This window comes from Oreochromis niloticus, linkage group LG16 (genome assembly GCF_001858045.2).
Source record: "Oreochromis niloticus isolate F11D_XX linkage group LG16, O_niloticus_UMD_NMBU, whole genome shotgun sequence".
Classification (NCBI taxonomy): domain Eukaryota; kingdom Metazoa; phylum Chordata; class Actinopteri; order Cichliformes; family Cichlidae; genus Oreochromis; species Oreochromis niloticus.
In genome coordinates this window covers 2,811,843-2,838,310 of record NC_031987.2, presented here as the reverse complement: position 1 = coordinate 2,838,310, position 26,468 = coordinate 2,811,843, and the positions used below count along the sequence as shown (strand labels likewise).

The 26,468-nt window shown below is 43.4% G+C and overlaps 1 protein-coding gene across 3 annotated transcripts in view; it reads right to left on the bottom strand.

The window, feature by feature from the left end:
* Positions 1-26,468, bottom strand: part of LOC100695821 (neuropilin-2) — a 93,027-nt gene that overhangs the window by 38,989 nt on the left and 27,570 nt on the right. For all 3 annotated transcript variants that reach the window (XM_005450417.4, XM_005450418.4, XM_005450416.4), the window contains exons 4-10: positions 21,234-21,461; positions 18,972-19,127; positions 18,711-18,880; positions 15,058-15,213; positions 6,160-6,304; positions 1,862-2,037; positions 948-1,115 (exon numbers count right to left, since the gene is read on the bottom strand). In XM_005450417.4, the coding sequence (XP_005450474.1) occupies positions 948-1,115; positions 1,862-2,037; positions 6,160-6,304; positions 15,058-15,213; positions 18,711-18,880; positions 18,972-19,127; positions 21,234-21,461 (1,199 nt within the window). The remainder of the gene's footprint in view (positions 1-947; positions 1,116-1,861; positions 2,038-6,159; positions 6,305-15,057; positions 15,214-18,710; positions 18,881-18,971; positions 19,128-21,233; positions 21,462-26,468) is intronic.

Sequence of the window (26,468 nt, the reverse complement as noted above, 5' to 3'; positions counted from 1 at the left end):
ACATCGTTTTGAAGGCAGTCAGTGATAAACTTTTGCCTGGTGCCCAAATCTGATCGACCATTTTAAAAAATTCCTAAAACAAATTTTGGTATTTCACTATCCTGCCTGATGAGAAACCAATAAAAAACTGGAAGTCTTGATAAATAAGACACTAACTAGCATTGTTTCCCCGCTCAGAGCGACATGTGTCAAAAATAACAACAGAAAGAAGATGTTTACTTTGATTTCCAAATCGTCTTTGAGGCAGAAGAAGCACAAGATTTATTACAAACTTCATACAGACAAGACTACAGCGATCCTTTCAAAAAACGTGGGCCGTGAAAGTTGTACTATTGGTTTCATTAATTGAACTGTATCCTCTGTGTTCCCCATTTCTGAAATTTTAAAAACCGTAAGATGAATTTCCCAGGATGCTCATTTAAAAAGACAGGCAGATGAGAGAGAACAGGATTTTAGCATCAGGAGAAAATCCAGGCACTCAGTAGTACTATTAAAGCGTTTTAAGACATAGTCTCAGAAAGCAGAACAAAGTTTAAAGTGCCCGTCTCTCAGTGCGTCAGACGCCAGCAGTGCTGAGTGGTGATGCAGGAAAGACATTTTTAATTAACACCCATGAGAGACAAATAGAGGATGAGAGACGAAGAGAGGGAGAGCGCAGGACTCGGGGAGAGGAAGACACAGAAGCACGAAGAATGAGGAGCGAGGTGATTAAATTGAATTATTATCGGAGCCGAGGCTGTAATAAAGCGGCTTTTTTGCACAAAATGACAAGAACGAGAAAGACAAAGACGAGGAGAAAGAGAGGGAGACGGCGGGACAGGCTCGGCTGAGAGACGGCTATAAATAAACTACAAATGAGTGAGAAGTGACGGCGGACCAGAGGACAGAGGGGGCCCCGTCTGTGTCAAAAACAAGGAGAGTGTTTGTGTGTGTGTGTTCTCCTCTACCTTAGCAAACCCAGTCTTGCTGTCAGTGATGTAGGTCCAGTCTTTGCCATTCGAGCTGTGAGCCAGTTTGTACTTCCTGACAAATGCTCTGTTCTCCGCACTGCCCTCCAGGCCTCGTGCACCTTGGGTAATAATGCCACGCACCATCTTGGGCACACCGAGGTCCACCTGCAGCACACAAAACAAAGTTAAACAAAGTTAATATTGCTCGCTCACCCTCTGCGCCATGGAACCGATCAATTTCCAGATTCCCTGCCCATTGTGGCAACTGTGACTTTCCCGAGCATATAATCAATCAAACGTTGGTTTTCCATTGGGGAACTTTTAATAAGATTCAGGCTTTGGAAATGGGTTCTTCTTTCTATTCAATAGCAGTTCACAACCAAGGTCAGTTCACGAATGCAATCTAAACGACGGCTGAAAACTCCATCAGTGTTTAGAGACCCTGCACACTGTTGTCACGTGTGTCATTTTACAGTAATTTTGTGGGTTCAGTGGATGTTGTGATCGCCAGTGCAGGTGTGAAAAAGCCCGGCCTGCAGTATTTGATTGACCAAACCGTAGATTACATTATAAAAGACAGATGTGGATGCTGTGTCTTTTTTTTATGGCTCCTTTAGTTGCAAAAACAAGTCCCTGGGAAACTGACCCCACCTCCCGCTTGATTTATCACTTCAGACGACCTTTTCTGATGTTCTGACGTTTATGGTCTCAGTCTCTGGTTTCAAGTGTTCTCCGTTATAAACTGAAGTGCGTTCCTATACTATGCTACAATTAAGAGTAAAATACTTATGACAAAGCAGGTCAACGTCGTGGCTTCCTTGTGATTGGCAGCTCACCCCTCGCCCCTCACATGCAGTTTAAAAAAATCAACAGACAGAGCAGATGAATGACGTTAGGCTACAGCGACATACCTGCAGCCACTCTTCTCCAACTATGGGTTGTGTTGGGTTGGGAAACCAGCCTGATCGACTGGCCACCAGCCTGGCGGCCCCCATGGAGCCATGGATGTCCCTCATGGAGGACGCAGTGATTTGCGAGTCAGGAAGCAAACCAGACAACATGCCCTGCAGCTCTGAGCAGGGGGCATCTGATAAATCAGAACACAGAGAGAAAGGAGTGCTTAATGCTACCGCTGAGGATTTTTTCTTAAGCTTAAGGCAGGAAAGATGATTTCTATTTATTCTGCCAGCTTATTATAATCAGTGCACAAAACAAACATTGATACCCCTTATTTCTTTTCTTTTTGTTAATAAAAGAAAAGCAATTACAAAGTAGTTTGGGAACTTTTTGGAAAACATTCCCGTCCTCTGACTCAGTGCCTCAAACATCAGTCAGCAGCTAAAAACATTAAAGCAGCATTATTATCGGCAGAGAACAACAACACTGGTGCTAAATGGTTGATTCTATGAATTTAAAGTTTGATGCAGTGATATGCTCTCTCCTGTCCTCTGCTGTTACAGCTCACTGTATGTTTACTGCTGGGAATTTCATGCTGCATATGAAACTAGTTATGCAATATTAGAGGCTGCCCGGAAGCTAAAAATCTGAAATCATCTGGAGTAATATACAGCGCTCGGTTCTTTATATGTCACTTGTAAGAAACAACTGCAGCAATTTATTGAAAGTTATGCAAACATACATGGATATATAGTCTATAGGGCAACAATGGAGTTTGTACAATGCTTGAAATTCAATATTTGGTACGAACACCTTCCTCGTTAAACAGGCTTTCTTCTGTTCAGGAACAGTTCTCCAGGCTTCCTTCTTTGGATGTTCTCTGTCAGGATCTCAGTCCGGGCTCTGGGGAGACCCATCCATGACTCAAGCTCCACTGTGTGTTTTCTCAGTTAAGATATGCCTTCACTGCACTGGCACTCAATGTTGGACCGCTCTCCTGACCTCCTGCGTACATACTGACAACGACTTGAACCAGAAATGTCCAATTTGAATTCATCGCTCCATCAGACCTGTTGCCACGGACACACTGCGTCTTCTTTTGTCCTCCACTTTGGTCCAGTTCTCTTAAATTTGTACGGACACACTGCACACCAGGCTGAGATATGCCAAGTTTTCAGCTAATAGCAGTTTGGGAATCACCTTGTTGGTGCAAAAATCCATGTCTGTCAAACTTTGTTATTTTTGATTGAGCCAACTAAAGAGATTTCTTTATTCTTTAGTTGAATTTTGGGACAAGCTGCGAGTAACAAAGTGACAAAGACACAAAATACAAAGACACAAGGAGTAGTTTAACACATTTGCACATGACTGTATCTGGTCAGTAATTTGGATATAACGGGCCATAATCTGATATCTTCACGATTCTTTAAACGATGCTGGACTGTCCAAACTGTTCTCCATCTGCAGGCTCCTGCTACACCAAAGCATCTGTCTTTATCCTTCATAAATGAACGTCGCTTTCAGGTCTGGAATAATTCGGCGACACTGTTTGATCTAATCTGGGAGCAAAATTTTGTGTTTGTGACACAAACAACAACTTGTGTGTTACGCGGCGCGGCCCCTTTGAGCTGCTTTCCATCAGCCCATTTCATTATTTTGCCTTCCTGCTGCTGCAAAGTTGATGCATAATTTTAACCTGCCTACCAAAGAGGATTCTTCATGAGGAATTGAGCCCAAGAAGTCTCAAATGGAAGCACTAAATGAAAGCATGTTGGAGATCAAAGGGATACTGTTTATTACACTGACAAATGGTTTTTAGTCCGACAAGCATCAGAATATGGCACTGCCATGAATAATGACAAAACACAAATGGAACCAAAAAAACCAAAGTGACCAGTTCTGATCTGGGACGAAGACAAACGGGAAAGAGCGACGGAAGAAAGGAAGACAAAGGTGAGGAGGAGGAGTTAGAGGACAAAGAGAAGATAAAGAGACAGACAAAAGGTCAAACGGGGAGATGGACTGAAAAGACAGCAAGTGAATAGGAAAGGGTGAGAAAGAGGGAGCGAGGGAGATGCAAGTGGGAAAGAGAGAGAGCTGGCTGACAGTGAAGGTTGACGGTGATTGATGGTGACATTCTTCAGGTCTTCACGGAGATGAATGTTTCATGCCGTGACGTTTGTGCCTCAGTATGGTAAATAATGAATCAACAATAAACAACAACAGCTCCAGCCAGGCTGGATGGCTCCTTCAAGCTCTACAGCAGACATGAAAACCGATTAGCTAGAAGAAAACGTTGTTCCCGTGTCATTTATTTTGTGTTTCTTATTTCTTGCATCAGTGTATTTTAGCAGCTCCTTTAATGTAGGAGTGCAGCATATCACCTCTACAGATAGCATAGCAGAAATAGTTTCAGCTCTCAAATGCACGCGCACAGAGAGATGCACGCGCATGCACACAGCAGTCGGACAGTAAAGGTGTCTCAGAAGCCCGCTTCCTCTCACGTATGCTCTGATGTTTCGCCCACACACAGGTGAACACAAACTCCCACTGTGCCGTTTCTGATAACGGGGTCTCACAAGTACGGCGCCGAGGCGCTACCTGGCTGATGCATACGCACACGGCTGGACGCACACGTGTGTAGTTTCCACAAATACACACGCTACACAAGCCCTGCTGGGAAAAGTAGTAAAAGGTGCTAAAAATAAATGATTGATAAGTGCTGCGGTGCTAAAATAAAATGAGATTAAGGAAGAAGCGATGGAGGGAGGAAGAGCTGAATGAAGCAGGGACGGGAAGATTTAAAGAAGGGATGTTGGAGGAAGGAATGGTGGCTGTCAGCAAAGGTAAAAGAAGGACAGAGGAAGAAAAACATACTGACGAGAGAGAGACGGAGAAAAAAGTAGAGCAGAAGACATAAAAGTGTGATTTAAGTTAATGACATGTCAGTGACTGACTGCTTTATGTCTGCCTTTATAGGCTTGTGTAGGGCATTATCACATTCCCCCTGGCAGTGTGTTTGACTGTGTGTTTGCCTGCATGTCTGTGTGCTCAGAAAAGATACTGCATGGCCATTAGCAGGTATGTTTGGGGTTTTTTCAGCAGGTTATGGACATTTTCCCTGAAACTGCAGCAGAACAGTTTGTGCTCCTCCACGAGCCTCGAAAATATCAAACTCTGACATCCCTCGTTACAAAAACCAGCCTTAAAAGTGTCAAGACTTTGCATATAAACTCAATGTTTTTCTCATGATGGATGGCAGGAATCGCGAGGTGGCAGGGATGAGCAGAAGGCAGGGCGATGCCCCAAAAAACGGGGGTTATATATGCTCTCACTCCTGAAAGCAGTGAAAAAGGCAGAGTGATATATAATGCAATTTCAGGTGTTAAAATAGAGTAAAAAAATAAAAAAATTGGGCAATCAAGAACACAGGCAAGATACCTGATATATTCCACATCCCTGTCTATCTCTCTATCACACACACACACACACTCGGTATCATATTGTTTCAGTGTGATTGTGATTTGTGTGGGTGCTGAAATAGCCCTCCTGGATAAGAGCATATCTGTCCCTCTCAATGGCCGCTACGATGGCAGCAGAGAGGCCCTAACCTAATAATGATACAGTGGAGCGGGACACACATGCACACAGATATGCTCAAATGGATTGCAACTCTCTGTCTTTTACCATATACGCACACACACACACACACACACACACACACACACACACACACACACACAGACAGTCTAATTAAGTTTTATCTATTTATAGTATTGAGCTGATTATGCTGGTTGAAATCGTGTTTGTTTGCCAGGGCTGCAGATGAAAGCTGAGAGCCTGTTACTCTCTGATGTTATCACCCACACATCACACTCTAGCATTATTCTATTAGGACTGAGTGTGTGTGTGTGTGAGATCTGTGAGTGGGAGACAGAGAAGGGGTGTATGTATATGAAAGAGCAAGGGCAAGAGTGCGGCCGCACACAAGGGTGGGTGTGTACCGTGCATGTGAAAAGGAGAAAAAGACGAGAGGACGGCGTGAATAGAATTATGAATAGGAGTTAATGGATGGACAAATTACAAACCTGTTTATTATTAGATTATACAAATAAAGAAAAGCCTTTCACGTATTCCTGCTCCTGTCCAGAAAATGTCTCCAAGGGAGCTTTTCTGCACTGACCCTGTGTAACGCACGTATATCACTGACAAACTGACTTCTGTGTTTTCGCTGGAATCCCACGAGGAGATTGACCCCTGTCCCGAGAAAGTCTGAGAAACTCCGCAGGAAAACAAGCATCATCTGTCTTACCCGTGATCTGACAGCCGTAGAGCTCGAACCGCAGCGCAATGCCGTTCTTCCATGTCTGAGGTTTAATCCGCACGAAGCGGGCCAGGACCGGCTGTGGGATTCGATTGAGGACCACCTCTGTGGCGTCAGCGTTGGCATGGAAAACCTGCAGACAGAAAGGAACATTTAGCCGTGTGACGTTTGGAGTCTGTCTGCAGAGCAGGAGCTCAGTAAGGATAATGGGAGACAGCCCGATATTGCAGAGTCACAGTTCTATGTGCTGCATACAGCGATGTGTAAAAGTCCTCAGCCATCTCTCTTTTTTACTTATATTTTGTTTCCAAGGAGCCAGACTTTCTTGTCTTCTTGTCTTCCAAACTAGTTTTTTGGACATTGGCTGTTTTTTCACTCATTTTCAGTCTCATCCTTTTGCCTGATCCAATTTCAGAGAAATGCTTTTTTTGTTTGTTTTTTAAGCTGCTTAATCCTGACCTATGAATCACTGACACATGAAAAAGTCATCTATTTCAAGGAATGAACAGAACAGGCAACGTAGCAAAGAACCAGCTTTAAGCTGTAACTTTGGCACACTATGACAGCCATCTGTCAAGCACGGTGGAGGCTCTGTTATGATCTGCTGCTGCTTTTTATCCACCGATGTTGGAGATTTGGATAAAACGGATTTTGATCAAACATGCAAAACTATCCAGAAAGTGTCTGAATGCCAACAGCTTCATTTTTTAGCACAATGATCCCAACACTCTGACGGTGCTGTGAAAACAAACACAGTGGAACATTATCAGTCATGGACTGACAGCTCGAACCTCAACATCATTGAAGCAGTGTTGAATCATCGCGACAGAGAAAGGTACAAAAGGCAGAAACAACCAAAGAAGAGCTCTGAATGTCCTTCAAGCAGCCTGGAGATTTGCACAAACTCAGTTGTTGCTGTATTTCCATCTATGTTTGCAAAATATACAGAAAATGAGGGCGGCTCAATATTTGTGCACAGTATTGTATACACATAATAAATCCCAGCTATTCTGTACAGCAGGATTAACCTTCAAATGTTTTAAACTGTTAATTTAATTTTAACACATTGGCCAAATAAACTGAAATTATTGTCCTTTTATCAGCTTACAGATATTTGAGTTGAGTTTTTTTCTCTTTTTTGGTTAATTTTTGTTAAATAAACAACGACACAGTCTAATATTGTTGATATTAATCTGATGTTGAATGTACTTGACCTGCTGAGGACCACATGATCATTTGTGTCCTGATATGTAAACTCTTACAAGTGAAAGTGTGAGCACTTTCTTTTTCCCCTGACTGTAAGTGGTAGAAATATGACACATATAATACAGCCATGTAGTTTCTTTGAGCCGTGGCATGATAAAAAACAATAATCTTATGGTTTGGAGTTAAGTTTGTGGCTCTGTCCACAGCTGTGATTCAAGACAACACTTAATGAAACTTAATGTGAGGTAAAAAGGCAGCAGATTAATGTTTCTCCTCTACGTGATTACATAAAGCCACAAAATTAATAAAGTGACTGTTCAAGGAGGAGAGAAGGGGTGCAAAGGTTCACTCACACACACGGTCTGAGGGCATGCAGTGTGCAATAAATCACGGGCGTAAGTATGTGGGAGAGCATCCTCTTCTCACGTCCTCTTGACTCAACCACACACACACATGCAGGAAAACAGCTCTAATCCCTTTGTGCACAGAGCACAAAGAAAAACACACCGTCACCCCCTGATGCACAAACACACACATGACATTCACTAACACACTGCGTGCAGACACCACTGTCCCCCCACATGCATGTAATGTGTCTCTGCTCTCACACGGTGCCCTCTGAGCTCCTGCACTCCCCACACTTCCTCTGAAAACACACACAAGTTCAGATAAAAGGAAACTGAATGCAAGTGCACATTGCTAGAAGGACCCTTTTTGTCTTTGACATCAAGACTTTATATCTCTGTCTATCTGACAGCATCGCGTCTCTCTCGCCAACAGCCATCTCCGCTGGTCTCTCAGCAGGACAGCACAGCTGGGTTTCTGCTCTCCTCCCATCATTTCGTTTCTGTCTGTCTCTCCGATGTCTCTATCTCGTCTCTCGCTGATGATAAACGGCTGTAAATTTAAGGAAAATAATCCATGCTGTTGTTTCATTGCAGGAGCAAATAAGCCTCTTTTTCTTTAACACTCTTTCTATTATGTTACATTAATGCTGAAAACATCACAGCGTGTTTATTATACAGAGCGGTAAGCCTTGTTCGACAGAGCCAAAGGCCTTGCAATTACTTGCTTGGCTACGCATTTATAGATGTTTGCCTTGTTTTAGGTGTGTGTGCGTGGGGCAGGGTGTGTGCATGTGTGTGTGTGTGTGTGTGTGTGTGTGTGTGTGTGTGTGTGTGTGTAAAAGATTAAAATCACTTTTTTCTTCCTGTCTTCAATCCATTAAACAGCAGGACTCGTCAGGGGTGACAAAATATGGATGAAAGGAGTTTGTGACTTGGAACAGAACAGGAGCAGGCCACTAGGCCAGCTGGGAATTGAACCCGTGACTCAGTGGGTGTACAGCACAAAGTCGGCCCCTGTGAACTCATGCCCTTACAAAAGCATTCATACTAGAAACTGTGACCTGTTAAATGATGGAAAAATGCCTACAGGCCCCAAAGACTTAATGGGATTGTGGTAGCAGACTGTAATTACAAGTGTGTGTGTGTGTGTGTGTCAGGGTGTGTGTGTGTGTCGCTGTGTAAAAGTGTAATTATGAAGTCTCACTCTTAGGAGTTGGGGGCTGGCGGGTGCTTTCTGATTTCCCTGGGTGCCCACTGAAACATTTTCAGTGTACACATATACAATCACACACACACACTTTTACGTGTGAGTGTGGATTCTTCTGCACACGTGTATGTTTGTGTGCAAGTCTAACCTGCAGCTTTGTTTGCAGCTTAACATTTGCAGAAACAGTGTTTGGCTCCGCTGAGCTGTGCACACGAACTTTGACACGAACTTGGTTCTGTTACTGTTTCAGTTACCAGCTTTGTTCAGGGTCATCAGGGATGCAGCGCGTGCTGCAGCTTGTTGTACCGCTGAGCTACTGCTGTCACTGATTGTCTTCATCAGGACTGTGAACTTGTATCTTTACCACTTGCAGGGTCACGGGGCAGCTGGAGGCTATCCTGGCTGATATTGGGAAAAATGTGGGATACAGCTGCCCGTCCTTCACAGGGCTAAGACTCATAGACCACAAACCATGCACACTCCAGAATCAGTTCAGAAACATGCATGTCTTTGTGATGCAGGAGGAAGCCAGAACACCCGGATTTAACCTGCTCGGACACAGGGAGACCTGAGAGGCCATCCATTCTAGCTGTCAGGCGCCTCCCCTGTTAAGAAATTGTCCCATAAATATTTATAACCTGACCGGCTTGTTAAAATTTTAATATGTTTTTCTACACGTCGGCCATATTTTATGCTGCCATGTTTGTTAAAAGTCAAACTATGTGAACTTTTCATTGTGTGGACGGGTACCTGTCCTCTGCAGAGATCGATAGCACACGTCAGTCTCATAATAAAGTGAATTTAAGAGCAGGGACACTTCAGAATGAAACATCTCAAAGATGAGACACACACATGTGAGTTTGCGCACGCATACAAACAAGAATATTCGTATTCCCGTAACTGCTCCCAGGTCGTGGCTCCGCAGCAAGACTCCACAGAGAGGAGGTGTAAGGGGATATGCAGCGTCCCTGAGGTCTTAAACCAAACTAAATTCACTGTTAACAGTCTCAGTCTAAGAGGCTTCAATAACAATCAGCTAATGGACTACACCTGCAACCCAGCTCAGGTTATTAAGCGTGTGTTTGTGTGTGTGAGAGAGTCTGTCTGCATTTGTTAATGGGCTGATGTTTCCACCAAGGTAAGAAGACAAGGGAAGCTGATACTGGCAAAGAGTAGGGTGGGCAGATGCTCCTCCCCCCTTTGTCTGTCTCCAACACACACACACACACACACACACACACACACACACACACACCTACAAAAGCAAACAGAAATGCTCTTAACAAAATAATATAAAGAGAAACTTCAAATAGTACTTTTATTTCTCAGTGAAGCTCAAAGGTGGCCGACATGAAGTGAATACCATTTGTTCCTTCATTTACACACCTGCTCCGCTGAATAACAATAGAGTTCTGGGTAGCAGATTCTGGTTTGCAGGCAAAAGGCAGCGAATCAGATCTAGTGAATAACTACAGGAAAGGCGACTGACAAACGAGTGCGCTCACCTCACGGGAAAGTAAAGAACATGCAAAGCCACAGTCAGTCAGCCAGAGAGGGCCACCACAGACGCTGAATTATTCAAATGTCTGTGCCGAGTGTGCGTCGTGTGCATGCGTTGAGTTATGAAATAATAAAACACCCCCCATCTCCTCTCGTTCCATCAAAGAAGGCCAAACACACGCTTGCGTACACGGAGACTTCGGGGAGGTAACCTGTCTTTGACAGCTGAATCCGAGTGTGTGTGTGTGTGTGTGTGTGTGTGTGAGAGACAGAACAATGCACAAATCTCACAGACCAAACGACACACGGCACCTTCATAATATCCCCTGTTGTCCCTTTTCTCGCTTTTTCTCTGAGCTTTTCTTTCTTCATTTGTCACAAACTCTTTTCTCCTGCTCTGCGTTGACCCGGCCCTCCCTTCTGCTTTTCCCTCACCTCCCTCTACTCTGTCGCTTTATTTTCCTTCCCTCTCCTGACATCCTTCCAGGCTGTGTTGCTGAGACCTCTGAACTATCCAGAGGGATTTGTGGTCAACACCCTTGTCTGCTATTCTCATTATTCCCCTCTCCTGCTTCATCCATCTATCCCTATTTCTTTTGCTCCGCGATTCCCCTATGAACACTTCTTTCCCCCTGCCTGCCTCTTTCCTTCACTCACTTGTTCCCCTATGAACCTTGCATTTCTCCCACCTCTCTTCCTCCTCCTGCCCGGTCTCTCCTCTCTCTATCAGCCTAACCTTTTGCTTTTTTCCATTACTTGTTTCCTGATTTTTTTCAACTTTTCTACACTTTCCTCCCATCACGATCCCTCTCTCTCTCCCGCTCATTCCACCCACGTCTCCATCCTCCATCCCTCTCTCTCCATCCATCCTCCCTCCCACAGATTAAAGTGGGAATAGGAGGTTTTGGTCTTGGCCGAGGTCCAGTGCTGTAATGGCCACAGACAGGTCTGCCTACAGCAATTCTGGGGGGGCTACGTAATGACACTTGTCCCACGTCAAGCTCAAATGTAGCTATACAGAGAAGTTCTCAAGCTCCTAAAGATAAAAACTGCAACTGAGACGACATCATTTCTCACGCCGAGGCCTCGGGCTGCAGAAAACTGCTGCTTTATTTGTCGTGTGCACAACGCACCACACAGAAAGTTACAGGCACAAATCTGTATTGTGGCTAATGCAAATTCAAATGATCTGTGAACGACCTCTCGATTAAACCTTGGCATGTCGCTGCTTCACAATAAGAATAAAAAATTTTCCCATCTGTCTGTCATTCCCCTTTTCCTCTGGTAGTATCTGTAAGTACAAATAGGAACAAATTAAGTCTGAATATTACTCCATCCTTGTGCCTGAAAAGTTTCTCCAAGTTAACATGTATTCCATATGCCCCATCTGGTTCACGACAGGCCTTTAATGACATTATCAAATACATTACAGATCACACAAATCATCACGATGCTGTGTGACAGCAGCACCGCCCGTGCAGGCAGGCTCCCAGATGTTTAAAGCCAGAGTGTGTGTGTGTGTGTGTGTGTGTGTGCACAAGAAGTGTCTGATTAGTTAAGTGCAACAAACATTAATATACAAAAAGATAGAGGATGTAAATGCATCTATTCACATGTCTGCGTGTGCTGTTTGGTGTGTTTTTGCTCCACTATATATGTTTAATTATTTCATGCATGGTGGTTTTGCAAGAACAAACTATCCATGTGGCTTTCATTATTTTTTTGTCCTGCTTTAATGCCTGTTGCCCATAAAACACTAACTCAATAATTCTTCCAGATTAACGCACACAAACCAAAGCATCGCTGCTGCCAAGCACAAAAGTCATTTGTTTAAGCAGCACAAACGTGCCGGCGTATTTCCTGATGACTTTCTCAGAGACAGGAGGAGGAGGGAGCGAATGATGGAGCGCTGTGAGAGGGGAAAGAGTGTAAGGAGAGGCCGAAGGAAGATGTGAAGTGAGTGAATGAGGAGACATGGAGGGAGCAATTGATGGATGAAGAGATTCTGAGAGAACTAGTGAAGAGGCAAGTGAATGAAAATGTCAAGAAGGGGAGATGGATGGATAGGTGTACAGTCGGGGCACTTCTGTTTATTTCCTGGATGGCTAAAACAGCTACGACTTCTCAAAATTAATAACTTAGCCATGTTGATTTAAGGCTTCTGTGAGACAAAAGGAAAACCGTGATCCATCGCATAAACTGATCCAGGATCTGCTTTCAATTATGAAATACAATTTCCTTGAATTATCCTGTTAATGCAGACGCAGCGTTTTACAAACTGCAGAATAAAACACACTGCCAAAAAGGTCTTGGCCACTGCTGTGGAGTGATTTATATCTTTCTAGCATAAAACACACACACACAAACTCACAACAACACCCTGAAAGACGATAGAGAAAGTCAGCAGGGCAAGGCCAGTGCTGACTGGCCGTCTGAGGTGTGTCAACCGAGAAAGGACAAGATGCTGACATCATCGTTTCATCATCAGATAAATAACCATCATCCACACCGCCATTTTTTTCTGATCTAACATAACGCTGCCATAACACATTTACAATATTTGTACGTATCTGGGTAATATCCATATTATGGCACTGAGACAGTGGTGTGTAGTAGTGGATTAAAAGGGGTGCTGGACAACACTGAGCCGAACCATCAGATTACAGCACAGACTGGCACACCAGGGAGCCAAACAGATAGAAAGACCCTACCAATTGGTTTGCATGTGTATGTGTGAGTTTCTCTGTGTGCTGCTGATTTATGGCAATCCCCTCCTCTAACACACACACACGTGCAACTCAATGTCTCCCTTGGTATTCAGCTCCAAACAGCTTTCCAGGGTTATGGCTGAAACAAGCAGGATTATGCGCAGTGACACCAGCAACTAGCCTCGACACATTAATCTGTTTTGCATATTGGATTTTTTTATTGTCTCGTTGCCCGATGTGACTGTGAAACTGGGCTGATGCTGCTGCGTGTCTGCATGGACAGTATGATGGCTCATTATTCAGTGGATTTACTTTAGCGCCACTAAAAATGAAGATCTGCAGTTGAGTTATACCTTTGCAGTAGAGAATGATGCATGCATAAAACATGCAAAAGCATTAGAAATGAGCTTCAATCCAAACTTGAAATAATGAAGTGTTATATTAAAAATTAGAATAGCTAAAAAGTGCACAGTTGTGCGGTGTGCCTGTGTCTCCCAGCTCTTTGCACTAGCATGCTTGCTTCTGCAGTCCCAGGGAGACATTCACTGCTGAAAATTACACTATTGTCCAGCTTTGGTAGGCTTGGAGAAAGAGTGAACTGCATTTTTGGTAAGCCGTGGTGCAGGGTTGCACGGTCCGCAAAAACCCATGCATATGTTAACCAATGATTGCAGAACACTACGGGATTAACGCTCTCGCTCCCACAGCTCAGCCTCACACTTCCCAGGAAAATCACAAGCCTCTCATCTCTTGAACCTGGATATTTATCCAAGTTCCCTACTGATACTAATATGATCGGTTGCACTTACACATGCCTGGGAAATATAAAATATATAAATAAAGAAGTTTTCTAAAAGCTATAAACTTTTATTTTTGCTTAGATTTTTGTGGACGGTTAATGAGACCATCAACTTTGACATCATATTTGAGCTCCTATTATTGTAGTCCAAATTTCCACAGGAAATTTAAAAGATTATTCCTTCCATTTACTGTTAAACAGATGCAGTTTATTACCACATAACACAAATGACCAAAGATATTAGCTTTTTTCCTTAAAAATAAAAGTTAACTAAGCCCAATATGTTGTAAATATAACTGAAGAAACTCCCTCGTTTCCTCAATCATCCATCATCCCCATCTTTTATTTTCTGTGCTGTTTTATCCCACCATCACTTCTGTGGGAGTTAACATTTGCTGTAAGTCTTGTGGGATCTCCACTAAGGAATTCCACATGGTTAGACTGGAGCTCCTGTTTCCCTCTCATAGCAAAGCGCATGCATATGTGACTGCGTGCATGCATTAGCGTTCATGAAGAAATAAAGGTTTACAGCACAAAGTCAGACGTGGCGTTAGACCGCAGGACACACATGTGTGACCACGGGCAGGGGGAGAACGCCTCTGATGGAAAAACCAGCCAAAACCACTGGAATGTTCTTTTCCTTTAATTGCAGTCTCAACCATTAAGACTCTTAATGCCGTCTGCTTTATTTCTACCTGGCTGGCCAGACTGCAGCGTGCACACCGATGACACATCATGCCTTAACACCTCTGAGAAAAACAGCTTGGAACTCGGCCCCGATCAGGTCAACGTTAGGCAGAGCTCAGACCAGAAACTAAAAGAAACCAGATGGGATGGGAAAAGCAGAATGTGCAGTGTAAATGCAGTTGCATACAATGATGTCAGATATCGCAGAGAGCCTGGAGACTCGTGCTGGTTCTGGCTCAGTCATAAAGCCTTAAATGAGGCCAACTGAATGGCAGTGGAAAGGCTGTAATTGCAGACACCAGTTAAATTTTGGGCTTGCGGTCAACTCTTGCTGCATATAATCCATCTCATATTTCCGTCCACCTCTCCCATCAGGATGCCAGTGGAGCCCGACGCCGGTTAGCAGCTCCTGCCTCGTGTGTTTGAACCTACCTTATGGTTTTTGCCGTGTCTGTAGATCATCCAGTCTTCTCCGTTTGTGCTGACCTCTAGCTTGAAGGAGGTAACAAAGTAATTCTTCTGCGTTTCCTTTGAAATGGCGCCCTGTGTGGCAATGCCGGTAAGCACCTTCAGAGTATGGAGGTCCACCTGTTTAGGGAGAGAAAGGTTTTAAACTTTGACTTAATAAGAAAATGACAAAATCAGGACAGATAAATAAATTTGCCAGAAATCCTCAAATTCAAACATACTGAAGATGTAAGATTTCATTCTAAAGCTATCGCTGATCAAAAGAAGTGTCGGAAAACCTTGTAAGTGTAACAGCAGTTGAAGACACACAAAAATAATCCCACACATATACACCTGGAGTTATCTGCATCCATCTCCCCCGTTCGGCACTCTCTTTTCCTCCCCTCCTCATCTACTCCTCTCTGTTTCTTTCCACTCTGCGGCTCTCTCCTGGCAGATCGATAGTAATGACCCGGGGCTCATTTTAATTTCCTCCCATACAATAGCTATAATCACCTCCCCGTCCTGATTGTGGATGCTACACTACGTGGCTGGCATGCTGCTCGCTGCGTTGCATTATACATGGGAAGCACTGTGTAGGATGTGAAGCTTCAAACTCCGGGATTTCAAGGTCCCTGAAGTAGACGCGCATTTATTTGCTCCATGGTGCCCAAAACGAGTAAACACAGCAGAGCGATGAAGGTATTTAAATAACAACGGAAAGTAACAAGACGTTGTTATAAAATCTCTCAATATGGAAGGAGTCTAACGAAACAATAAGTGATGGTGTTTAGGAAGACACCGAACACTGCTAATGAACGGCTGCATATTTATCATAAACACTGCCGGTCTGAAAATACCTGAAGTAAAATGTATTAATATAAATCAGTGAAGCTTTAGTGGAGCTACCTGCCAGGATCAGAGCACACCTGTGATTCTTTAACTCAAGTATTTCACATTTTTAAAGACACACACACACAGAGGAGATGAGAAAGGTTCGAGTGTAGATTACAACATTTGCTCTCCTCGACTGGAGCTGCTGAAACCTGCAGATTAATCAGAACTTGTTGTGTGTGTTTGCTGTGCAAGTGTGCGCTGTATGTCCCACTGAGGTATAGTACAAAACACCAGGGGAGGTAAAATGCTGCGTTTGTTATCTGTCAGAGAGACAGGTGTTTCAGATTACTTCCACCAAACACACACATGCCTGCACACCGGTAGGGCCAGACAGAGATCCACCAAGACAACTAATCGATAATACGAAACCGAGGAGAGGAGAAGGCGGGGTGAGGAGTGAGTATGGGAGGAAGAGGGAGAAAAGAAAGAATGAAACCCGGGGGGTGGGGGGCTAAGTGAGACTTCCCAAAGAAGGAAGGAAGGTCCCTCATCAATCACAGAGCTGTTAGAATAACAGAGCCACCAGCACTCGCATCATCAATCTGCACCACATCTCAGTGAGCCAGAATAGAATAGAATAGAATAGAATAGAATAGAATAGAATAGAATAGAATAGAATAGAATAGAGGAGCTATCCTAAATTTATTAAAGCCTGATCTGAAAACTCACCCCTGCACTCACAAGCACTAAGCTGTAAGACTCCACAGGGTGCAAGATACAAGAAGGAGAGGCACGTTGGCATTTATGACAGCTGCTCATCAAGGCACACACACACACACACACACACACATGCATGCATGCATGCAGAGGCATTGCTCTGTGCTAGGTGTTAATGCAGAGGAACAGCTGAGAGCCTCTGTGGAACATGATGCCCCGACCACAGCACCGCCGACCAGAGAGACACAAACCCAGCACACACCGGGAGTTTCTCCCTGTGAGATCACATCGTCTGTCTGAGCGTCCGAGGAAAAACATGAAAAACATGGAAATGAATTCCTCCTGGCCTGAAATGATGTGTTTTATACAAATTGTTTTCTGTCAGCTACTTTTGAGAGTGGCCCTGAGGGTGTGAGGTTTCAGCTGTGAGAGGCATTGTGCACTGCCTCTTGGCCACAATCTCTTCCTGTGTTTTTATGAGGTCTGAAGCGCTGCTCCTAATCCACATGTCTGTGACTACTGTGTTTGTGACTCTGGTCCAGCTAACATAAAGGAGACGTTTCTCTGTGATAGACAATGTGTGCTTAATAATGTTTAATCTCTGCAGCCCGCCACTAAAGACACGTGCATTTTTCCCTCTAAAAACATTTAATGCATAAATATCTGAGTTACTGACAGTGCTAACAATCAAATGGATGCTAGACTCTCATAGCAAGCTACAATCTTATGGCACTCTGACTGTGTAGTAAATTTAGGAAACCTGGGAATAAACTGAGCCTTGCAGCTGGCAGCCAGGCGAGTCAGAAAACTGTAGGAGAAGGTCAGCGGTTTGCAATCTGGCGTGCAGCATCTTGCAAAAAAGGTTCCAAGATAAAGATAAAATAAGTAAGGAAAGGAAAGTGTAAATGCCATACGTCTGCCACAGGAAGTTGTTTCCCTTAAAGGACTAAAATAAACACAGAAAGTATGCAGCGGTTAGTCAATCCATGCTTGTGCTGATCCTAACTAGTTGACAAATGCAACCTGTAAAGAACGTTCGATAGGCAATGCTTTAGGGGTCGTAGGTCAAACAGGTTTAAGTGATAATCAATCTTGAAAGTCCCTCGTCTGCTGAAACAGCCATATCAGGGTCGAGGCTCGCTGTTCTGCCTGCTCTTCACACAGACTAAATGCATCTAAAGTCAGATTGATCGATAGAAATCCCGAAAGCTTCCTTATCCCCCCCGCCTTAAAATGTGTGTATGAATATGAATATATAAGGATATATATGTGGTTACATGTGTAAATGAGTCCAGTGATACTAAACCAGACTTAATGGCTTTAGAAACAGAGTCGTTTAAACATACTGGTAAGATATAAATGCTTTCTCCTTTTAAAGAACAGGAAGAAACCCCAATAAAGATCCCGTGTTTACTGCTTAGTTACATTAAAGGTTAAAGACTCTTCTACAAAACACACCTGTAGCAAAACCAATCCCCCCTAAAGGTATTTGTCCCTTTGCAAAGCGCAACACTAAAGCTGCGTGCTGGCTTTGTGAGGCTATCCCTACGTGACAACCCAAAAAGTAATCTGTTGTTTACAAAAGGTGTCTGGCTGAAAAGCACCCCTCTGACCCGCCTGAGTCTTCCCTGTCTTAGGGGGTGAGTCGGCCTCGCCTTCCCTTCCCATCTCACCCAGACAGCCTCATAACTCAAGCTCAGGGATGGCACAAGGTTGGCACAGAGCTACAACACAGGAAACAATGCCTTACCCAGGCATCGAGCTGCTAAACCTTGATAGCGCCACACCTCCCACTCGCTCTCTCTCTCACTTGCTCTCCCACATACGCTGACAAATATATCTGCGGTAGAGTTATTATGTGTGATATGTCAACACGAGGAAAAATATGGTGTTAAGATGGGAGCGCAGTCTGTTTTTAGTTTAGGCAGAGTAAACTTCTGCATCTAAGGATTAGGGTCCTGAATTTGTGCCCTGGTCTGGAAATAAAACAGTGAAACGTCCGTGAAATAATCTTTGTAGAGCTCGAGGTGTTCGAGGAGTGGCTTTTTGAAGCGTGTGAGGTTTCTGGATGGACACACTCATACCTGTATGTACTCCTTGTTGCTGTCGTCCGAGGGCGTCCACGCGTTATCGTTGTAATTGAGTCGGGCCTGTCGCGGCAGCCAGCGTTCGTCGGCGAAGGTCGACGATGCCGTGATCTGGTCGTCGGTGATCTTTCCTGACTCCATGCCAAACGCATTACTGCAGTGGAAGGCTGTAAGAGGAGAGGAGGAGCAGATTTTGACCAACATTCGTGTTTCTTTTGCGTTATTTTGAGAGAAAACACGCTACAAACTCCAACTTACTCTCGCTGACTTCCTTGTGCGTCATGTTATAGCGAGCCGAGAAGCCATCTTTAGCCACGGCCATGTCCGTGTGGAAGGACAGAGAGAGGATCCCAGTGGATGACTGGATCTCGGGAGGCACCCTGGTCCCACAGTATCGACCGATCAGAGGGCCCACTGTCAATCAAACGGCAGTTATTAGTCATCATTTATTTGTTTGTGTGTTACTGAACATCGCACTCGTCCAAGGGTCGAGATTTTAATCTTATGTTTCTTCATGAACGCCGTCATCTTTTAACCTCACGCTTGTTTATTTGTATCTTCATGACTTGCACTGATTTTCCTGCATCTGCTCATCACTCCACCCCCTCATGTCCTCACCTCCCTCCTTTCATCCATCTGGACACGGTTTGAGAAAGTGCACAAATACACACATACTGTACATCTGTGTGTGTGTGTGTGTGTGTGTGTGTGTGTGTGTGTGCGTGTGTGTGTGTGTGTGTGTGTGCAGATCTAAGGATCTAAGTGATTCCTCTACTGTCTCCTTCTCTAATACCACAACTTGTATATGTCAACACAAACAGATGAGTGTGATTTAAAGCCCAAGGGTCTGTGTGTGTGTGTGTGTGTGTGTGTGTGTGTGTGAGTGTTACACAAATAGTTGACTCATCCTGCTACTCCCTCTTCTTTTACACACACACATATACACATGAGAAGGTTTGTGGAGGAGGAGAGAAAATAGCCGGCGATCGATCAGTGCTATTGATTTTTTCCCCTTCCCTTTTGGAATGGGTGGATATTTGAAATAGGGCTCTTGAGCAAATAATGGTAATAACTCTTTTCTTGATTGTGGTGAGGAAAAAGGAAAGCAGGAAAAGAAGACGAGAGAAAAGAGAGGAGGCAAACACGTGAATGTTTTTAAAGATTATATATATATTTGCCGTATAAGCTTCCATTTTGGGTTTATGGGTTTAGGTTTTAGGAGATAAAAACTAACTCAACAGAAATGACTCATACATACATGTACACAGAGGAAAAAGTAAAAACAACCCTTTGGTGTCTCTAATCGAGTGAGCACTGTTTTATCGTCTGGCTCTCGTTCCCTTTACATTTGAATAAATTGATTTTTAGGTCAGTTGGCTGTCTCTCAGCATCTCCTCCCTCCTTCCCACTCCTTTCACCTTTTGCTGTTAAAAAAAACAGACTCTTTCCGCTTGCCTTTTCACTCTTCCTGTCGAGGATTTTTTTATTCCTGAAACTAAAAGTCCTTCACCTCTGACTCTCACCCAGTAATTTCCTTCCCTTTCCAACCCTCTCTCTCTTCATCTCACTGTATTTCCCGTTGCCTCCCTCCATCACTCAAAGCAGAAGTCTTTCATTCTCCTCTCTCTGACCCCTGAAGAAAGTTGGGGATTTTTTTAGTATCCTTTCAAGCTGCTTCCTCCGTAATGTGCATCGTGTCTCTGTTTTTCCATTGTGCCTAAGGCGAAATTCATGTTTACAGTAAAGTTCACAGAAAGGAAAGCGCTGTGTTATTCCAGTCGGTCTTTGCTTAATGTTTTTAATGGCTTTATAATACTTGTTTAATATACTCTGTGTCTATACTCTGACAGTTTTTAAAGCAAAGTTTTAAAAGTTCAAGTAAAATTGGCAAAGTTTTCCAAATATTTAAATGCTTCTTTCTGGACGTCTTTCCAGCCCAGCTTTGTTCTCCCACTCCTCCTGTCGAAGGTAGACCAGAGGTCATTCCTTTATTCACACCAGCATCTCATTCCTTTGCTCCAGCGTTCCCAGCAGTCGATGACTTTTCTTTCTCCTTCTGTTTCTTTCTACCTCTTCCATTGCTTGAAACTCAGTCCAAGGGTTGTGCGCCTCGGAGTTGGAGTCCTTCTAAACTTCCAGTTCTTGTAGCAGTTAGACCAGAAATATCCCACCCTCCACTGTTCCTCCTCTCACTCCCTTTCTTTTCTCCCTTTGCTCAACAGTTGCCATTTTTTTTCCCTTGAAAAGTTGCATTGTTTCTCCACAGTGGGTGCCAGCATCCTGCCTGTAAGCTTAGCTTTCATCTACCAACGCATAGCTTCTAAAATAGCTGCTACTCCACCTCAGTCAATACTGATGTAGGCAGGGCAGAGCACATATATTACTCACTTTGCTCTCTGTACTGACTCATGACAGGGCTGAGATATTGTTTGACATCTCCATCAGCATCATCACAGTAACGGTGACAATAACGCAGTGATCACGCGATCCGACAGGAGATCCAAAGCATAAATGTCGTACCTCCCGGGAGCCCGTCCCAAACTTCCAGCCAGTCGTACTTGCAGTCTCCATCTCCACCTGGCAGAGGATCGTTCTCCAGGTCAAAGGTGAGGAAGGTGAGGGTGACATCCATTCTGGGCGGGACAATGATGATGAAGGCGCACTCGAGGTTGTGGGGGTATTTGTCGGGAAATCCCGGGGACTCGATGAGACCCGAGGGACTGGTAAAGTTACGGGAACAGTCTGAACCTGGGATGAAGACAGAGAAACAAAACATCGTGTACATTAATCAAAAATTCATGTTAATAGCAGTTAAACGTTGATTTAAATCATTAACTGGAAAAAGCTTGGAACAAGATTTGTTTAGAGAAGAATGTCGACGCTCATTATACTTCAAACTAATGATATTACTCTGGGCAGACACCCAGAGGTGCTGTTTTTAGAGGCGAGCACTTTAAACTCAACTCAATGTATGTTCCTCTGTTTCATAACTCCCAGCTCTGCTATCTCAGTTTTATTTAGATACTAAAACATCAACTTCACATAATACATGTCTATGATTGGGGCTACAGAGTGTCAATGTGTGTGCTTAAGTAGCTCGAGTTCACATAAAGGCCAATCTTATGGACAAACGCAGCCTGAGGGTTTCACAGAGGACAAAGCTGTAAGATAACAGACGGCTAATTTCTTTTTTTGTTTTTCCAGCTCAAAAAAACAAAATAAAAAAAGTCAACGCAAATTAAATAGTGCCTTTCTAAGGTGGTAAATCCCCAGCTTTTCCATATTCTCTAAGACCACAAAAAAAGCACTAATATTCTGCACCGAATGCCAAGTTTCAGTATGCAGAAAGAAAGGGATCGGCCCATGTTTAAGTGCACTTAAGCCAGACTTTTTATTGCTGACAATTTCTGGGAAAAAGTACAGCCGCTGTAATCTTTAAGAAAAATGAGCAACACTGAGCTGGAGATGGTACGAGAGAAACAGAATAAGAGGAGTGAGAGAGACAGACGGTCTGCTGACAGTGTCATGGATGGGTGGTCCAACAGTTAAGAGGAGCTTTAGACATCATAATACATGCACACAGTCACGCACACATAAACATGCTGTGACAGGGCTGTGTTACCCTCTCTATTAATGCACGCACACACACACACACACACTGAAGTGAGTGTGCTTGCACCAACTGGACCATTATTCCAGGCCACCCAGCCATAAGACCAAACACTGTCTAAGCCTCTTAGGGTAACCCATGTCTCTCATGAGTTAATGAAGAGAAGTTAGCAGACACTAAAACACAGTGTGCTCTGTGTCATTGTAAAAATGAACCTAAACTACGTGTGTTTGCAACAACCTGTACAATAGACACATTTCAGCTGAATTCTTTAGTGCTAACAGCTTGTGTTTTATGCTTTTAACAGCAACCCAAAGGGTTTTTGGAGCTTTAAGTCTGTTTCATTCTGACTTACATGCATAACTAAACAGATGGCGTACACTCAAAAAAAAATCACCCTAAATAAACATGAAGCAACGTTTTTGAGTAAAATCCAAAATATATAAAAATATAAAATCAAAGGTTTATTTGTTCAAATGCTTAATCTTTAAGGAAAATGTGTTTGGTATAAACTGAATCTATATTTTATCTGATCAAATTACATTAAAGGTAACATTTTACTTTGTACTTGTGTTACAAAATTACATGGAATTTAAGCTGCAACAATGTTTCTTAATGTATCAAAGTACTGTGGATAAACAGACCTGCTGTAATGTATCACTGCAGCTAATAGTGAGCGTAAGTCAGCGTGTAAGGAAATTTGAATGACTAAAGACGAGTAGACATTTTAACCAAATGTTTCTGCTGTTCATAGTCGACACTCGGCCCTGATGACACGCACACAAACACTTCAGACACCACAGATGCTTAGTTGTTCTTACAGCATCGTCCACATGGTCACAACGATCGCTCATCGTAGCTTTCTGTATTTGAGAATGAACAAAATACAACACATGTCTCTGTCTCCTCTCTGCTTTTTTTCAGTCTGTGGAATTTCACTCAGCAAATGCATAAATCTGCCGGGACATGTGACTGATTCATGCCAGCTCCGATAAACCAAAGCATCGTCTGTGGACTTTTCTCACATTCTGCTTTGTTTACCCATCTGCATGAATGTCTCCTTTATTTCTGGGATCATTTATTTTCCACAACATCATCTATTTTTAGTTTGATAAAGATGGCCTGTATGCATATATCCCAGTTTTTCCTCTTCCTCCCTGGTCTATTTTTCTTGTTATTGTGACCTTTTCCCTCGTGCGGTGACCTTAGATGTGAGCAAACACACGCTCACCCAGAGACAAACACTGTCTCTCTTTGCGTCTGGCCCCCCTGCAGAGTCCATCACTGAATAGCGTGAGCCCGTGTGACTATTAGTGCGAGTGCCCGCGCATGTGTAGAGTAAACGCCTGACCAGTTTTCTGCCCGCAGTGATTTTTTCCCTTCTCATTACTTCACGTTAGTGGACTCTGCAAAAACACTTATGCCCTCCTTTCTCCCATCTTCCTCCAGTCTGTCCCGTCTCGCTCTCTACCTCCACCTTCTCCGATTTCCTTTTGTGTTCACCTTCCTTCCCATCTGTTTGAAGCGGGTAGGTGTGAAAGAAACACGTGTTTAACTTGTAAGGGTTGGGGAACTGTGGTTAGCGTGCCTGTGTGTGTGTCTGCATGAGGGTGTGTGTGTGTTGCTGGGTAGATTTGGTGATGGTGCTTAAGGCTCGCAGGGCACTGAGAGATAGGACCAGCTTTCTCAGTGTGTGTTTTAAAATTATATGCTTGTGAGTGCATGTAAACACTTTTATTTATCTAAAATGTGAACATAAAATATAATTCCCATAAAAATCTGCACGTTTGTTTATGTGAAGCTCTACTTTTATTCAAGCCCTTTTCCAAGCCTTCACCAGGCTCTCGGACTCTCCGTTCATCAATCTCTAACAAACACACACACGTCCACATGCAGAGCAGATTTACTGTAACATACACACCGAAAGGCGACCACACACAGTTTAACAGCTCCAGCGTAACCACAGCCTTGCTTTCCATATGTGTTTGGATTCCACCGCAGCGTTGTTTAAGCTGGAGGCTCGTGGTGCTGAAACTCTGACATTACATTTGAGCCTCTGTCACTGCATCACCGAGGATTTCTCTTTATAAACTCACTCTGACATGAAAACTAACTGTCATCCATGTAGTCATCCCACTCCAGTTTACTAAAAGTTCAAAACACTGTGATTCTTCAGTGATGTGTAACACAGCGAAATATTTGAAATTTGATATTTGCATCTGTTTTGGAGCTGAAGCCCTGCAGATAAGTGAAAGATTCCTAATTAACTGTAAATTTATTGAATATTTTAAAGAAAATTCTGCTCTTTGTTGCGCTCCTTTAAGCTTGGGGCACATTTGCTTGTTGCTAGGTTAGATCTGGATCCACTTTCTTCAATAAAATTCAGCGACGGCAGGAGGGAGTGATGTGATTGGTTTAACAGTCTAATGAACTGACTCGATGGGTAGCCGGACAGAGGCAGAGAGGAAGTGCCTGAAGCCATTAGGCAGAAAGTAAACAACAGCGGTAATCGGAAGGATCGTCACGACAGCTTCCACATTACACGCCTAGTGCATGTATAGAGAGAGGTGTCTGAGTGTGTGCATGTGTGGGAAGGTGTGTGTGGGTGTGCTTGTATTACTCACAGAAGTTGTTTTGCTCAGTTTCACTCACTTCACATTTAGGTCAGAAACTGTTGCCCACGAGGTCACGTTTTTAATTCAGTGTTAGTGTGTGCGTTTGGTGGAGGTTAGTGTTAAAGGTTTAAGGTTAGGCTCGGCTGAAGTTCAGGCCAGGGTTCGTCTACACTATTAATTAGTGAAATGTCCACTAGACCAAAGATAAGCTGTGTGTGTGTGTGTGTGCGTGTGCGTGTGTGTGAATTAACATCTCCATGCAGACACGCAAGCTGCCCTGCATTTGTGAGTAACCATTCAGCCTGCATCACTGAATTCATGTGTGTGTGTGTCTGGTGAGTTCTGGGTCACAATAACAGCTGGGGGCACACTGCCTAGACAGTGAAATTTGATTGGTCGTCACATAACAGCGGCTGTGTTTTCATTGGCTGGAATTTTACTACAATTTCCATAGTAACAGGGCTGTAAACAATAACAACAGTATCATGTCGTTTTGTTTTGACATTTCAGTTGTTTATATTTTATGTTTGTTTATGTGCTTCGACTTTAATGGCGGCTACTGGCGTGCACGCGTGAGCCTTCCATGTTTGTGTACATGTACGTGTGCATGCATTACATGTGCCTGTGTTCATGCAAACCCACCCCTCACTCCATAACACACCCCAGTAACATGAACGGTTTGTGGCCAAGGCGTCCTCTAAATGTTCAGCCAAGCGAGTTAAGGCATTGAAAGGGGAAAAGCAAAACCATTATTAATGCTAACAATCCAACAACACAGGGCACTGAAACCGAGCAAATCACTGAACTTTCTTATAACAAAGACTTCAGTGTCAGCTTCAGATTCACAAAGAATTTTTTTTGAATTGGAAAGATTCAGTTTAATTTAATTTTGAACTTTATGCTCCTGAGAAATCAAGCCTTCCTCTTCCAAGAAACAGCAAGGCTCTCACTCCAGTAAACAGTGTCTCAGTGCAACGATGTTTACCGCTACTGGAGGCAAAAGAGGACAGAAGAAATCAAATAAAACGTCAAATACGTGAGAGAGAAAGGTCAACGAAGTGAACGGATGAATTACATCAAAGCAAAAAATAGTCATAAATTCAAATTTGGAACAATTTAAAAGAAGAAGAGCTGTGATTAATGTTTTTTTGTTTTTTTTTAAAGACAATGCATAAACTTAAAGCTCTTCTCAAGAAGTTTCTGTCTTGTTTTGTTCCACATATTTCTGTGCCTAGCAGTGAGACTATATTTACCAGTAAGTGGAGGCCGTGAAAATGCAGGAAAAGAGGAGAAGAGAAGCTTTTTCATTGAACAGAACTGAATGTGCAGGTGCCAAAAACAGATATAAATTTAGATGGTTCTCCATGAGGGTATACAGATTGTCTAGCACACACTCACACACAAAATCTAGTCATCCACACAACCAGACGCTCAGTTGCACCTTCCAGGATAACAAGATCTTGTTAGCCGTATGACAACAGCTTGAATTTTCCAAATGGCTCCATCATTACTGCCAGAAAAGGCTGGACA